At 33.3% G+C, this 16898-nt stretch overlaps 1 protein-coding gene across 1 annotated transcript; it reads right to left on the reverse strand.

Moving 5' to 3' along the window:
- Positions 1-300: 300 nt before the first annotated feature.
- On the reverse strand, positions 301-16491 carry LOC118179672 (G protein-coupled receptor Mth2-like). The gene is made up of 3 exons (XM_035348868.2): positions 16334-16491; positions 8487-9282; positions 301-2035 (listed from the first exon to the last, which is right to left on the reverse strand). Exons 2-3 carry the CDS (start codon positions 9218-9220, stop codon positions 1771-1773), a joined length of 999 nt encoding a protein of 332 aa, XP_035204759.1. The 5' UTR covers positions 9221-9282; positions 16334-16491; the 3' UTR covers positions 301-1770.
- Between the last annotated feature and the right edge of the window lie 407 nt (positions 16492-16898).

Genomic DNA, 16898 nt, shown 5'->3' on the forward strand with positions numbered 1-16898 from the left:
AAAATTAATGGAAACTTGAACTTGCTCTTACTTTGTTTTCATTTTGTTCGGTTCAAATTCATGTATTGGAATTATGAAAGAATTCGCTCATTTTATTTTATTTATTTATCTTTTATTATTAACAAGAAAACGCTATCATATATGTATATAATAAGAACCCTTTCACGTATGTTAAGGTCAATATTAGGAACATAAGTGTCCAGACACCATTTTCAAATTCTTTGCGTGTTTGCAAGACATTTGTTTATAAATTTAAACATATTTATGAGGCTTACTCACACAGAAAAAAGTTCAAAAAGGTTGTTTTTAAATTTTCACTTGTTTTATTTGCAACAATTCGGTCATACATCAGTTTTTTTGCGAAGGTTTGTAATTTATTACAGCATAAAGAAATTCCAAGGGAGAATACAAACAGGAAGAATTTTATATATATTCACTATAGTCTCCAATTACTAATAACTAAATAGGTTATTAACACAGCTGCGCTGATCGATATGATAATTAAAGGCGATAACTACCATATCATTGACACCATGCTGAAACCTTGGAGAAACCAACGTTGTTTTACAAAAGAAAGTACTTAATATGTCATTGAACCGCAAGTCTCGTCAAGAGATTGATAGTACGAGATTACATTAGAAGATCCATGAATTAGACCCACTCCTTCGGATATTCTCCATCCAAAATGAGAAGGAGTTGGCAAAGCCAAGATTTCGGGCATATAGATAATGCCTAGAACCAAGGTCCTGTTAATAAGATCTTGTTGTGTTTGCCTTAATTTTTCTAACAGTTAACTTTTAGTTAAAAGTTACTTTCCTACCTTCCTGAATTTCAGCTTACAACTTCGGGCCAGAACGTATTTTCAGAATCGCGATTGAATGCAAATGAGGAGAAGAAATATTTAACTGTGAAGTTCTACTGACTTCGTTAGAAAGTCAGAGATTCTGACTAGCCAGCGTTTGCCTTTTTATGCTACTCTCTCTCTCTCTTAAGCTATTATTACGCTCGGCCGTATTTAAGGCCCTTGATAGCTTCGCCATTAGTTAACATTAAGGGTCCAACTCTGTTAGAATTTTGATAGCTTCGGCTATATCTTTTTAGTTAAGATTATTTAAGTTTTAGTTCTTAGTTTCCTGAGTTCAAGCCCAAATGGAAGCTTTATTGTAACTCCAAGCAGGAATGCACTGTTAAACTTTATTTGGAATAATAAAGTGTAATTAACCCTTTTCGAGTTTCTATTCTCTGTCTACTGAACTAAAGCGATTATTCGCTTACCTCGCTGCTGAACTAAAGCGATTATTCGCTTAAGATTCCTCAACTTTAGCTGTAGATTAAAACACAGGAATCTTACAATCTATGTGCCCAAAAGCAAGGTTTTGAGCACTTAGATGCCCAAAGCCTTACTTCTGAACCCTTGGCTCTTGGCCCCATAAAGATCGTAGATCTGATCTGGCTTACATTCCGGTTAGGAAGATTAGTAACACAGCATCCTAATGACTGGTTGAAATTCTACAAATCTACATTGTTTAAATATTTATCTGTTGTTCTTACAGACAGCAGATCCTGTAGTCATAAGCTAGTTACACATGAAGATTTACACTATTTAGAAATTCGCCGAGAGGAATCAAACGAAAGTAATTTCCCATGGATCATCGGCCGTTCCGACAGATCTCTGTTTTATTAAGGGGTTTAATTCGGGTTAATTATTAAGAACTCTACATTAAAAAAGGATTAAATTTCTTAGTTCTAGTTTGTTGGTTCGCATACGTTTTAACCTGTACTCTGAGATTTACTGGCTGATGAGGAAGTTTGTTCACTAGATGAATTCTGGGAAATCTTTCCGTATCTCAGTCTCTCCCATGTCTGATAGAGAATTTTCTTTTTACAGATAAATATCACAAAAAGAAAAAATCCATGTAGCGCTGTAAGCATCCCAGCCACAGCATATAAGTAGTAAACACCCGTCACCAATGGCAAGAATTCTGCTATCCATGTAATTCCCATTACAAGGAAAAGTTTCAAGTATAAGTTCAGCCTGTATGAGAGAAAATAAAGTACGCTTTATGAGTATTATTTATTGAAAAGAACAACAAACACAGATCTTTCACTTAATCTCAAGCAAGGCAATTTTTACAGTAAATTAATTACTATCAATAAATCACTAGCGAATTGATAGAATGTTGAATCCAATTTAAACTTCGGTGAGAGTTTTATTTCTTTAATGTTAGATTATATTGTAAGAGCATTAGAGGTAGTAAGTATTAATTTTGGGAAACACTTTGTGTTTCAAAATACATTGCTAGCACAGAAGGGGCTAGTATTCTCCATCCTCAATTTTAAAATCAAAAGTCAATCATTCATGTAGTATATATAGAGAGAAATAAAGAGAGAAAGAATTTAGTCACGCCTGTGCAACAGAATTGCTGTTAAAATCGACATTAATGCCAACTCTACATTCTACATTCTATCAATGACGCGTAGAAAGCTTATAACTTACATCGCACAAGCTTATAATTTAAAATCACTCATCACAGAATCAGTTTTGCAGTATATAACTTTTCAAATTATGCATGGAGCTTTACAACCCTAATATTTGCTTATGACGTATGTATTTATTATCTCAGTGTTTTCCTCGTGCCTTCGGGTTGTAACTAGAAGCACTTCCGACGCGTAATCGGGAGGTCTGGAGTTGAATCCCGGCGAGGCTTTGTGGATTGATTTTTCAAGCTTCCTAATTTTCGAAAAGTATCAAAAGACTTTATAAACGGCACCGAACTAAAAGGGGATGGACAATAATTCGTCGTCAACAGGAATTGGCGACTGGTTTCCCACTTCCCCGGTCGCTCTTTAAAAAAGGATAGCGTATTAAGTATTTTGTCCCTCTTTTTTGCGTGCATTTGTCGATAACACGTCCGATATGTAATCGGAAGGTCCGGATTTCGAATTTATCTGAATTCTAAGGTGCATACATCCAATCCACGCGATTTGTCAGAATTGAAAGGAGCCGTAAGACGTGAAGTTATACAGATTTTCTCCTGGTATTTTGCGTTTGTAATTGTTGCTCTCCCACATGCAATGCGTTGTCGTCTGCCCAGGTGAGCACGTTGAAAACTTGTAATATCAATAAAAAGTTTATTTCCCTTTCCTCTCTTGTGCTGCCATTTTTCCTATACAAAATTCTCTTTGCAAATGGCAATCATCGCCATACGCATATCGTGCCAACGCCATTAATGGGTTTTCAAAGTTTCCATTTGAAAATTTCGGATCATTTTCACTGTAACCGTAATAGTGAGAGCTGTATTGTTTTAAATCATCACAGTCTCAAGCGCATACCTTCAAATAACAATATCTGAAATTTCATTTCGATTGGTTGGCCAGATAGGCCGCTGAGAGTTCGTATATCGGGGAAGTTTTTTATGATCCCTATGTATAGAACTGCTTCGATAACAAAGTTCGTTTTCTAGTCCTTAATTTACATTTACAGACTTTGATCCGCATTATCTTATTTACATCTACACTTCTTGATTTAGATATTCTGTCCTTACCTTTTTTAGTTCTTTACTTTCAGACCTACATATTTTTTATGGAACAGAAATAGCAGGAGGAATAGTAAGTCTAATATAACAGAAAAATGAAGGACTAACAGGAGAGCAAAATTTTAACTCTCAAACAATCTGGAATTGTTTCTTTCTAATTTTTTAAATGAAAGTGAATATCATTCTATAAGCTCATTCTAAAGTCGTCCAACAAAATTTTCAGAGAAACCATTTAGGCATATGATCATAAACAAAATTTTTTTTAAATTCCTTAAAATAATTTTGCTTTTATTTGCTTAGTATATGCATATTATATATGCTTAAATTTGCATTAGAAATATATGAAAATTTATTTTGAAAACAAGCAATGCAACATCAACATATTACTAGTATATATTCTGTAATATCGATATGTACAGAATCTGAAGAAATAGCGCTATCACATATTTCTTCAAATTTTACTGTAAAACAATTTTATAACTAAATCTTTCTAAAACTATCAGATAACAAATTAAATTACGAAAAAATATTTTTCTGTTCATCTCACACAATTATATCACTTTTTCTATTTTATGACAATTTTATTGTAGCTATTAAACATATTAAGTAGTTCAAAGAAAAACATGTGCGTTATAAATAAATTTCAGGTAAGTTATTTAGCATTTCGTTATTGTTTTAAACATTGTCATCATTTTCGAAAAATCATTTGCTCATTATAAAAAAATTACCGAGAAAAACCGCGGAAGAGCAGAAAAATTGACTCTCGTACGATAAAATTTACAGAGATATTTGATTTCGAAATCTGCGACTTTTGACGTTATTTTCATTTTGCATCACTTTGCATAGGTAAATAAATTTTAAAAAAATTGAGATTGATTTTTCCCTTTAAATGCCAATCTATGACGTTCTTTTCTGATATACTAGCGTCGTCAGTTAGTAATTTTGTTACATTTGGTATGCCGAAGGAAGTTTTAAGCAAGTAATTTATAAGTTTTCAAAGTCTAAAAATATGTTACAAGTTTTTTTACTTTAGAATCATAATCTGATAATCGTACACAAATTCACTAAATTGCAGTTATTTTTCATTTTTAATTATTTAAGATAACATTACGAGTTGGCTGTCTGCCAATGCTGAAACCTGCTAAGTTTTCTAGTATACTAATTCTCTAAGATTCTATAAGATTTCTATTTTCAAAACTATTTATATCGATTAATATGATTCACAGTAATCTGCATAGAAGTGCTTGTCCCTTAATCTCTTACATGAGAAAACCTTTTTCTAAACTGATATTTTATTTTTAGTTACGTATACACGCAAGCATTTCCTTCTTCAATTTGTGGTCCCTGAATATGATGCTCGATTTTCATATCAAACGCCTCGATCAATGATTTTCGTATGAGAATCTTTTTTTTTTTTTTTTGGCTAAGTATCATATTTTCCAAGAGATAAATATAAAGACCAAAGGAACGTATAAAAAGCTAGATTTTGTAATTTTGATAAAATTGAATTTTTAAAATTCGAAAATGCCAAAACAAAAATCTATGCGTCATTCAAAAAACTTATTTAATTGGAAGTTATACAGCCTTTTAGAATTTATCGATGACAGGAAACAAGAAATCCGCAATGCTCTCGCCAGGATTCGAACACCGAACCTCCCGACTGAAAGCCGGACGTGATATCTAGTTACACCGCGAAGATATGTGATAAGGAGAGAGAAAATTGCCTAAATCTTAAAGGGGTTTTCTGGAGAAGAGGGCTCAGTCGCCAAATCCTGTTGGTGTTGAATTATCGGCCACCACCTTTTAGTTTGGGAGCCACTCGTAGCAACTTTTTTGAAATTTTTTCGAAGCTAGAGAATGGCTAATGCCTCGGTAAATAAGGGGCAATGCTCTCGCTGGGATTCGAACACTGGACCTCAAGATGTTGTCCGGACAATGCTAGTTACAGCACGAAGGCACGCGAAAAGGAGGGAGAAAATACTTTGCAATATATATATATATAATAGATTATGCAGTAAAAACTCAGGAGCTTGATGGCGTTGAAGTGTTGATCTATAATGAATAGAAAATTGGAGGCGAAGGTAGATTAAATCTTCATTTTTTATTGCAGCAAACATGTTGCGGCCACAAAAAAGTTAGCATTTTAATTGTGCCCATTCAAAAGACCTTACATTTTTTATTTAATTGGCATAAGAAAGAATGAGCGGACAGGTTCTAGTCCAGCTAGGCCAAAGCGTAGAAAGCAAGTGCGTTATGTTCAGGGTGAAATCTTAATTCAGACTGAATTAGTTTTGGTTCTCAAAACATTTTGATTGGATAGTTAATACTGCTGTAAAATTAATATTGGCTGTTTGAGTTTTAATTCCATTTACATCATCAGAATTATGCAAGAGTCATATGACATAGATTAGTCTCGAAATAATGCAGTGCAAATAGAACTTACTATTTTTAGATTACAGAATGGAAATTTACGCTGCTAATTTAATGTTTTACATATTCTTTATTTTTCTTACATATCCTGTCATATTTTCGAAGCACATTCGCAATGGCTGGAACTCTTAACAGCTTTCGATAATAGTCATGGCTGAGCAGACAGTAATGGTTGTAGGTAAAAACTATGACGACATAGTTAACACACTCTAGCTTGAAGTATTTCCAGTCTTCATTTCAACGCATATAAATTCATCTTAGTAGATATTTATCCAATCATAATGAAATCCGATGCATTTCTATGATTCAAACATAATGACATATGATAAATATTTATGAACACTGATTTTGAAAAGAAATAAAGTAGGCATTTTAAAGAAGCGAAGCGAGAAAGTATTAGGAATGTAAAGCTAGCAGAATAATGACGTAATTAGCTCGCCAGAGATATTTATATCAAAGCAGGTGCGATCCTAGAGACAAGCTATGATTGGTTAATATTAGTTTCAGTTGCCCTTTCCCAGTAGCGTTGTATAACGTAGAACGATCTCGAATTTAGGAGAACAGATGAATTTAGGGGTAGAGCACCAAATCTAGAATGTTAATTTTTAGGTCGCCAATTATTTTTAAAGCCAATTATAACTAATTATTTTCTTACATCTTACATCTTTTTAGATGTAATATTTTAAGTGCGTAGTCGTGAATCCGGTACTTTAATTTCTAGCATTCGAAAACAATGGCGACTGAGGGTGAAGGCTTGATGAAGACGATAAAAAAACTAATTTCGGCGAATCACCATCTTTATTTTTATACATTTCAAATCATCTCTTTGTCAAACAAATTACTTTTCAATCATCGCCTAATACAATAAATTTTTATGTAACAGAAAAAGAGATACGACGTCATTTCAGGCAGGTGACAGGTGACGGAGGACGGGGACGCCTGACGTATAACATAGGTAAACAGGCATATGTCCCACGTCCTCCACTATCTCGAAGAAGCAACTCGCTGGAGCCCCGTGAGGCTGCACCAGGAGTTTACATGGCCATACAGGGGCTAGATGTCGGGTAGTTTTTACATAGGACGTTGTTAATAACACAAAGTAACTTAGAAAGAATATAAAGGATAGCATTAAAACACTAAAACACTCATATAAGCTGAAACACATAGATATACAAAATTAAACGTAAAAGCATAAAAACACACTCGTAGTTACGTAACATAAAGACATAGAAACACACACGAAAATACATATCATGACACATAGAATACATATGGAAACACGTAGAGCACATAAATGCAAATATTACACTCAGAGGAGACATATAAGACATAGTAAGGTGTGCGTAAATCAGTAGTGCTGTGCGGAAATATGCTCAGTTCCCATAATACATAATGTACATACTTTCATTAGGGGCTTCTGTTGCATGAATTACATATTTCGTTGCATACACTACATTCGTGCATTGTACGGATATTATATATTTCGATTTACGATAACACGTCATTTCAGGCAGGGAATAGGCGGATAGCGGAATAGAATAGAATAGGGATAGCTGTGCAGAATTGTTTGCATGTCAGAAGTCAGGAAAAAAAGTAAGGCGTAATTGTCGCGAAGCAGTATTTATACTACATAGGTGCAAATGTGAAGCTAACCGTGATTGGTTAATTTTAGTTTCAGTTATCTTTTTCAAGCAGTCTTATGTAATTTGGAAAGATCTCGATTTTGGGAGAAAGAATGAACTTAGGGGGCAGAACACCAAATTTAGAATAGTTAATTTTGAGGTTGCCAATTATTTCTTTAAGCAGCTATCGTACTTTGTTATAGCTTACATATTCCCAATGTTTTTTATTTACACGACAAGTTTCTTATCACATAAGTCGGGGTTTACACTCGTCCCTCGTGTTGCGTATTTCCATACGCATTTACAATTATGAATTGAGCTCGGCGTATCTGGTGACGTGTCATTTATAGAATCATCCGTCTGCCATCTGCGTCATCAGTATGCCAAGAAAGCATTCCAAGGCATCCGAGATAAGCTCAACGCACATTGACAGTGACGAGGCCATTTCAAAAGACAATATTTTGTATTATGCAATTTTTTTTTCTTTGTGGACCGCTGGAAATGCATGATGACTGTCACCCATAATGGATTCGCGAGTCATTTATGACATGCGTGTCACAGGTTCGCCGTCACTGCCCTAAGATTATGCTTATTGCGTATTCTGGTTTTCCATGAACATTGTGCTACACTTGCCTCGCATAGCTGTTTGTTTAGAACTTAAGAGGGAGGTGAAGAACAGTAACCTAGACATGATTTTCATTATTCTAATAGCTTAAATAGGATAAATTTAAAGGTTAGTAATATTTTTAATCAAAATTGCAAAAATTAAGCAACAAAGTTTGAAAAGTGCTGAAACTTTACAGTCCAAGGTATCCATAAAGCTCGTTGTATCCCATTTATATAAATATGGAAGTTTCCTATAGCGGAGTTTGATTGTATTTAACATATGGTTCCTTACCTTTGCTGTTGCTTCTTGACATCCAGAATGCTCGTCATTTTTTTGATGATCCAAAGCTTTCTGATGGTAAGGATGAACATCACGAGGTTGTTGAAGAGTATTATTCCTACTGGTAGATTGAAATACAAATAGAAAGCAATCCTATTGCTTATCCAGCACCTCCTAACTCCGAACTGGGGTTTGTATTTCTTGGGTATTGAGTTTGTCATTTCCACGACAGCAGCTGGCAAGGAGATTAAAGCAGTTGCTGTCCAAGCATAGATCGAATATTTTAAGTACTTGCTCGAGTGACTTCCTCCTTCACTTTTTGCCTTCATATGCGTTATCGTTCTCCAGATGTCATAGGTCATGATATTGGTCCAGAAGAACGTGCCAAGGAATGTGACATGAATTACCATAGCGATGGTAAAGCAGAAAGAATATGAAATATGATTTCGTAGAATCAAGTCTAGAATAAGGAGCAAGAAGGTTGTCAGTAGGCAAGATGATAATGTTATCAGGTTTTTGCCATGCACGTTTCGGAATTCGGGAAGAACTGAGTAAACAATCAGCGAAAGGATGAGGCAGATGTTCGACAATACCATCTCTGCAACAATTATGGGATAAAATCTTGCCATGATGTTGCCGCTTCTTGTAGGTATCCCGGTGGTTACTTTGCTGCTGTTGAAAGAGTCGCTCACATTTTGCACCAGATTTGAGTAATCAAGGGTGAAATTCGAAGTTACAAAATCCATTTCTGTTACATTCTGAACGAAGTATTCCGTCGATAATTGTAAGGCGATAATTGTAAGAAGGCCTGAAATAAAATAATTACACAGATAATTATTAAAATATTGAAAGCAGCTTGTATATTGTACGCCATTAAGCAAGCTGTTCTAAAATGCATACGATTAAGCAGGAAGAATTAATTAGTTGGTGCCTTTATAGTGAAACCCACAAACTTAACTAGGTTTGGTTCCTTTTGAAAGACTGTATTTTTATTAATACGCTCCGCTTTACTAATACGCTCCGTATTAGTAAAGCGACTAGAAACTCAGGAGAAGATTTAAACAGACATTGTTTTATGCAAACTTCGAAATTAACCAATGCATAACTCATGCTTACCATTGAGTCTCCGCTACTTTTGGGATAGTTTTTATTTTATTTTATTTTAAAGTCATATAATCCTTATTGGAACACCCTTTATAAGGGAATTTATGTTTAAATTTATTACGTTCTGTATTTTCTTTAATTAGGCATAGTTATATTATGTAAACGAATCTTAGAGCAATTTAATGATTACAAGAATGCGTTTATAAAACAGGGTAATATATATGTGCTAACCCAGCTACATAAAATTTATGTTCTATATAATCTACCAATAAATAATAATAAATAAACTAGCAATAAATAAATAAACTAACAGTAAATCAAGTTAAAGAAACGAAATTGTTATTATGAAATGTATAAAAAAAAATTTATGTGTACATCACATGACTTCCTTGTGCGGAATATTAAATTATACGCCTTTTTTCCTGCATTTCATTTAAACTTATTTCCTCGAATTTCATTAGAGATATATTTCTCATTTAATTAATTCAGTTCTCACTTCGCGACATGGAAAAATAAATAAAACCTCAAATTATCTTTATTAAAAATTGAAACATATATAAAAACATTAGACGTGAATATAGTTAATACAATTTAAAAATAATTTTTACGTTTAAAATTACAGTTTCTACGCAAAAACAAGCAATTCGGCCGGCGGGGAAAGAAGGCAGATTTCTCAGTGCACAAAACCGAAAGTTTACTTTTGATCTCACTCGGCAAAAAGATACTGAGAGCGTAGAAACTTACTTAATTTGTTGTGGACGCTATGCTGAGTCGTATATGGGATAATACAATAACTGAAATGGTAATTCGAGAAGAGATTACGCATGACTTAATTCGCAATAGTAAAAGAATACGTTATATTTGTTGTTGCGAAGCTTAGTTTCTTTAGATTGGCAACAAATCCATTATTCTGCTAAGTTTCAAATGTAAACAAATATGGTTGCTATGGTAAAACTTAAGCTTAGCCGTACTTAAACAACTTTTACATTGATGATAATTCTACAAATGTTGCATGCGGGTTAACTAAAGCCATGAAAACCTTAACCGAAAGATAAGAACAACATAATTCAATCATTTTTTAAAGCAAAATATGCACAATTTACCAACGTATTAGAATACAAAACCTGAGCTCACGGAGCCGAGCAACAAAGTGGGTATATGTATATATATATTTATTTACCTTTGGTGCCGACATTTGCCACCAAAACGGGAGGTGCACAATTACATCCTATAGACAAAATTTCAACGTTCTGTGGCTACTCGTTTTTGAGTTATGCGAGATAAATCCATACATACGTAAGGTACGTACGTAAAGACGTCTCGAAAAAGAAAGAAGAAGTCTCGAAAAAGAAAGAAGAAGAAGAAAGGGGAGAAAAGAGTCTTTTATTCTGTCCTTACGTACAAATATCACGCTAAAACATTGTTGAACTGCATTCGATAGCAGTAAAAATGGATATTTTCGTTGAAATATGGCACCCGGAATATTTCATGATTACAATACTTCCTTTACTTCGTGCAAGGTAGTAATAAAGGTCTATGTTTATCCTTGAGGAGTCCAAAACAGCTCTTAGTTTTGAAATGCGATTTTGTGTCGTCCACTGTAATTGGGTTGTTTTATTTTTCATTCGAGTCTGTTGCCATTTGGAAAAATGTATGATGCTCCATCATATTTAATCTGCCTGTTATTAATGAACAAAAGCTATTTAAAAGCAATTGCTGCAGTTCTTAAGCCTATTATTTTTTTTTTTTACTTTTAATCGAATTGACTAATGCATTTGATTAAATAAAAATGCATTTAAAATAAAAAATATAAAAATGCATTTTTTTCATAATATATATAATTAAAAACATTTGATACTTTTATGGAAATACATTGCACATTTTTTCACTTTTAAAGTAAGTAGAAGATATGTAACATTCCCAAGTTATTCTAAATGCTTAATCATCAAATATCGTATAAAGTGTTTCGCTATTCCACCTGGACCATCTCTATTGATAATCTCTGCTAATCAACCACATTAATCTTTAAAACAGCCCTCTTGGGCGAATGTTAAAATCTCACCCTTTAAGATTTAAATTTTTTTAATGACTTAGCCTGTATTTTCATGATGAATCATCTATTTCTTTTTAATAAAACTTCCTTACATGGTACAAAACAAAACATACATTTATCAAATTGCTAGCATTGCACATTTGAAACAGAGAAATTTTTAATAGGCTCGTACACTGTGAAAGCAAGCATTAGCATTTGAACTGCGATTAATTAATCTTCATCGAGTTCGCTCAGCGATGAGAGTTTGAACTCGGCTTTTTCGATGGCGTGCAGCAAGAGGAAGCTTTGGCCTCTCTCCCCGTTATGTTTCTTCAGGCTATGTCTGTACTGGTATGATCAAGAGAATTGTGAGCTCAAAACAACAAAGAATTGTTCGATTAGCTCCATTTTGAAGCAAATATCTTCATTCATCAAAGAACGATGTTTTATGGTTAAAACCTCGTCCTGCAATGGTGTGCGCGTACCATGTGCTGTAAACTAAATATAAAGCAATGCGCAATATAGTTATTTTTTTTAAGATCACGTGGTGATTGGACACACATGGTAATTTACGTCATTAATTAGTTTTGGATACTTTCAAACTCATAACATTATATCATGCATGCTTTGTGATGATAAACGTAAAACTTGGAGAAATATAGCGTACAGTAAATGCCGCTTAATGTATTCATGTTTATCTACTGCTATTTTGATAACATTAATCGAATGATATTAAAATAAGAGAAAAATATCTTCAAAATGTGCATGGAATTTAACTAATTCAGTGTAATTGTTACGCAGAACGTTCATTTATAAACTGTTTATAAAGCTTTTGGAAGTTATTTGATCGATGCTATACCGTTAATCTTAACACTCCGTTGACGTCCCTTGTATCAGCAATTATAGGAAAGTCACCGATTTCTTCTTTACATTCTCCAGAAATTTTATTATAATATGTGTTTTAATATTTTATTATATTATTATATGCTTATTTTTTATTATACATATGTGTTTGTATTTGTTTCAGAAAGCCACTGCCATATATCTTCTGTCTGAAGAAGACAAATCTGTGTCTGATGGCTCTCGAAATCCACAGACTTATTCAAAATCTGAACCAAACCAAACAAAAGGATGCTTTTTTGCCTAATTTTAAATGGTTGACTAAAAGCGAAGCCAAGCAGTTTGGTAACTGAATCCCTTACTTGGTGACATTTTTCAATCACTTGGCAAATTGATAAAATTTATTTTACAATATTTTGATAACATTAATCGAATTGTTATTTCCAATAGAGGATATGCATTTTCCATATTTCCGTAAACAAACGGGCAGGACTTTGGGCATTCGATAAGTTTAACCGCGATAACATTAAACTGCGTCTACTGGAATTCATTATTCAGTGAAACATTTTTAAAATTTGCAATAAATAAACTACACAACCAATCCAAATTGTATTACATTGAAACAGATACAAACCTACGATATTTTTCTATCATATTTCACAAATGTTCAGTGTGTTCATCTTTACTGATACAGTAGCTATCTATTTAGTAATTCTATTTGACCAAAGCTGTTATATCAAATCAGAATCACTACATATGTGTGTACAGATACAACCACATAACCATTTACTGCGGCTGTGTATATGCTCACAGTCATAGTATATGGCTTCGAATATCCTGGAGATTAGCGGGGGAAAGAGGTAAAAAGAAAGTATCCTTGATATGACCACAATAAGAAGTCACATAGAATTAAATCTGAAGACCTGATGGCAATCACATTAACGCGTTTTCTTATTGTTTTGTATGTCATATCAAATTTCGTTGGACGTTCTGATAACAATATCTATGGTAGTAAGACAAGTAATCTAACGTAGTTGTTTGCTTAAAAGGAAAATCATCGCCATTTTCAATGACCTTGTAAGATTTTATGTTTATTAACGGTCAGTTGTGTTTACTTTTTTCTAATACCAGAGGTACTAATAGTCTCGAAACTCACTTTTTGCCCATATCACTTTTATAACCGAATCATTTTTTAAACTGTTGTCCCCAAATGTTATCTCCATGTATCATTTAAAAATTATATAATGAAATACCTGTATGTATGTATGTTCCTCGTACTATGAGAAAACGGCAGCACCTAGAACCACCGAATTTTTTATACAAGCAATCCTCCATCCGAGCAATGAGCATCTCGAAGTCCAAGGTTTGAATTTCGAATTAATATTTTATCAATTTCATATTTTGTACAAATTTAGCGAATTTTCTTTTAACACGTTCAACGATTAGAAAACGAGAAGGGACAACACTGTTCGGAATATTTTATCTTCGGCGCACCAGACTGTTGTCATTCGGCAAAGTATAATTTTTTATCTTTCGATTTTAATCCTCAAATTCGGCTATTTGAAATCAATGTGTTGCCCCTGCCTGAAATAGAATACTTATTATCTCCACGCACCGAGGTCTTGACATTCAATAAAGTATATAAGATATTTAAAATTCAAATTTAATCTTTCTGTTGCAGAGTAACAACCCAAGTGACTGGGAAAAAAAATGTATAAAATAATTTTCTACCTTAAATCTTATTTCTTTAAATAAAAATGCATTTAAATCACGAGATTCCTAATTTGAAAATTTACATATATAATTATGAAATAACTTTAGTTTGACTCATTAAAACCGTTATATATTTTCTGGTTTTTATGAAAACTCATTTAGGCGGCTAGCTGCTCGAACGGCTAGTTTTCAAAGAAATAATATAGCAAATATAAAGAAATATGTAGCGGTTTATAACATTTTGTTGAGAATTCTAAATATAAGCCTTTTTTAATATTTGTGACTTTGGTATTGAATTTTATGCTGGGTAATGGCAAAGAACGTGATATTCATTAACACACAAGATGTGAATGATAAAAAGACAAAAAATGGTTTTGTAAGGCACATTGCTAAGAAAAATAACCTTTGATATGATGAGCTAAGAAAAGTCTGAAAAAAAGCGAAAAATGTCAATACTTAGCATTATATCGAGAATTCTAAACATATACTGCTACGTTGCTTTTAAAAATTTTGCGATTTCGCTGTTGAATTGTATGTGGCATAAGTGCGAAGAAAGCGATGCTCAATAATAAAACTAAAATCACAAAATTATCTTAACAGAAGTGAGTCCAAAAGTAGTTTGGTGATCTTTGATGTTCAGCGAAAGCATAAAGAACCATAATAAACTCTGTGGTGCGACATTCAGATCTGAATCATTTCGGTTTTTCTTTATTTTGCATTCGTTATGTTTGCCTTTACTCTCACTTCTGCGTTCATCAGCTCCCACTAATACACAAATCAATTAATTTGTATAAGATTTTTTTATTTTTGACTTTACTGTCACATCTAAGTTCGTCAAACTGATATACAGATTAGTTAATATGTATAAGAATTTGTTACTTTTGCCTTTACTGTCACTTCTATGTTCGTCAACTCCCATTAATAAATAAATTGTTTGATATGTATAAGAATTTGTTATCTTTGCCTTTACTTTCATTTCTGCGTTCGTCAACTCACTAATATACAAATTAGTTAATACGCATAAGAAAAGAGTTCTGAAATTTAACAGGACCCGACTAGTGACCGAGTGATCAAGAACTTGAAATATTGGTAGTTCGATTTAGTTTGGGTTCGATCACAGATGAATAGGATAGCTGCATAGTTATTTTATATGGTTTCCTCATTTATATGGTTTCCACACGAATACGACCCAGTTTCCTCAAAATGTCCTCAACGAAGGCATCCCTCCTCTTAGACAGATAGCGCTCCTGGGTTTAACATAATCTGGAATTTAACAGACAGCATTTGTCAGAGACCATTTTACTGTTTCGATACGATTTTTCTTCCAGCTTATATAATTACTTGAATCGGCTGTAGCCTCTGCTAGCAGTGACTGAAGTGTTAAGCCAAATCTTATAGACGGATTTCACCTTGCAAATCTCATATTATAAGTTTTATTTCAATAATTTTGTTCTGTTAACCCCAACAGCAGTGGAGTCATCTGTTCTGACACGAAGCCGTATAAATTGTTAGACTTAAGAACTAACTAAAAGATGTGTTTTAAACCTTTCCCCAAGCTGGTGTTATTTTACTGACAGATTAAGATGGGGCTATAAGATTAATATTTGCGATAGTTATGTTCCATACAAGCTATGGCATCAGATACTTTTTCTATGTCTCCAGTGCGTAAATTCTACCAGTGAGGCAGGTAAATCTAGCAAATGTTAAAGTAAATTTTACCAGTCTGCCTCATCAGCAAAAATGAATAATTTGTTTTTAGTATTTATGAAATCAGCGAGAACAAAACGTGTCGTGACCTTTTTTCAATCGGAATATCACAATAATAAAATAGAGAATCATTTGCGTAGATTTTTGTTGAGAATTTTCAAAATGTCGGACGGAATTACATTTCAGACATTTGTGAGATAACATACTTTTTATTAGTTTATACGATATTTTTAGGGTATTTAATTTTTCTTCATTATAAGTTGTTAAAAGAGGAATAGAATCTCCAAAAATTAATTACAGTTTACTCTTTTGAATAAATCCATGTACAAGTAAGTAGCAGCACGCAATTCAAATCTGCTTTGATAAATGCATTAATAATTAAGTCAAAAACAAACAATACAAATATAACATCAAACATAAAATGAATAAGAAAAGGCACAAAACAAAAGTTTTTATTACTTACTTTTCCTTAGGTGTCCCGAAACAGCTGCTAACGAGCCAACTACGTGTGACAAATATTTAAAAGAACTAATGCAACGTACATTTTTCCTGCATTACGAAATGGCTTTAATCAATGCGGAATAACCACTTTAGTATCGAAACTTCCTTCATTGCCTCCCTTCAAAAGAAACCGAAGACGTTTCCTGTCTTTGCGTGCATTATCATAAACGGAAATTCAAAAAACCCCATGGCTTTCTAAATCTGCTTCCTCTTTCACGTAAATTTACCATTGTTTAAGAGCTTTCTGTGAACGCTTTTTACAGCGATAGCAAACCTCGTGATATTCCGATTTCGGGGGGTAGAAAATAATATAAATATCACAACGAAAGGAATCACGGATTTTGCTTTCCTTTCCGGTTCATGTAAAAGTAATACTTGCATTATTTATAATAAATTCTATTTCATTTTAATATAAAAGTTTTACATAACGCACTCTGTACCATAGCGCAGTTGTCTTCAAACTGGGGTTCCGTCAGTCAAACACCAGGGTTGCAAGAGTCAGTTTAAAAAGAAAGTTATAAAGCTAT

Source organism: Stegodyphus dumicola, chromosome 9 (assembly GCF_044657685.1).
Source record: "Stegodyphus dumicola isolate Sdum_Otavi_A_Nest chromosome 9, ASM4465768v1".
In the NCBI taxonomy this organism is placed as follows: domain Eukaryota; kingdom Metazoa; phylum Arthropoda; class Arachnida; order Araneae; family Eresidae; genus Stegodyphus; species Stegodyphus dumicola.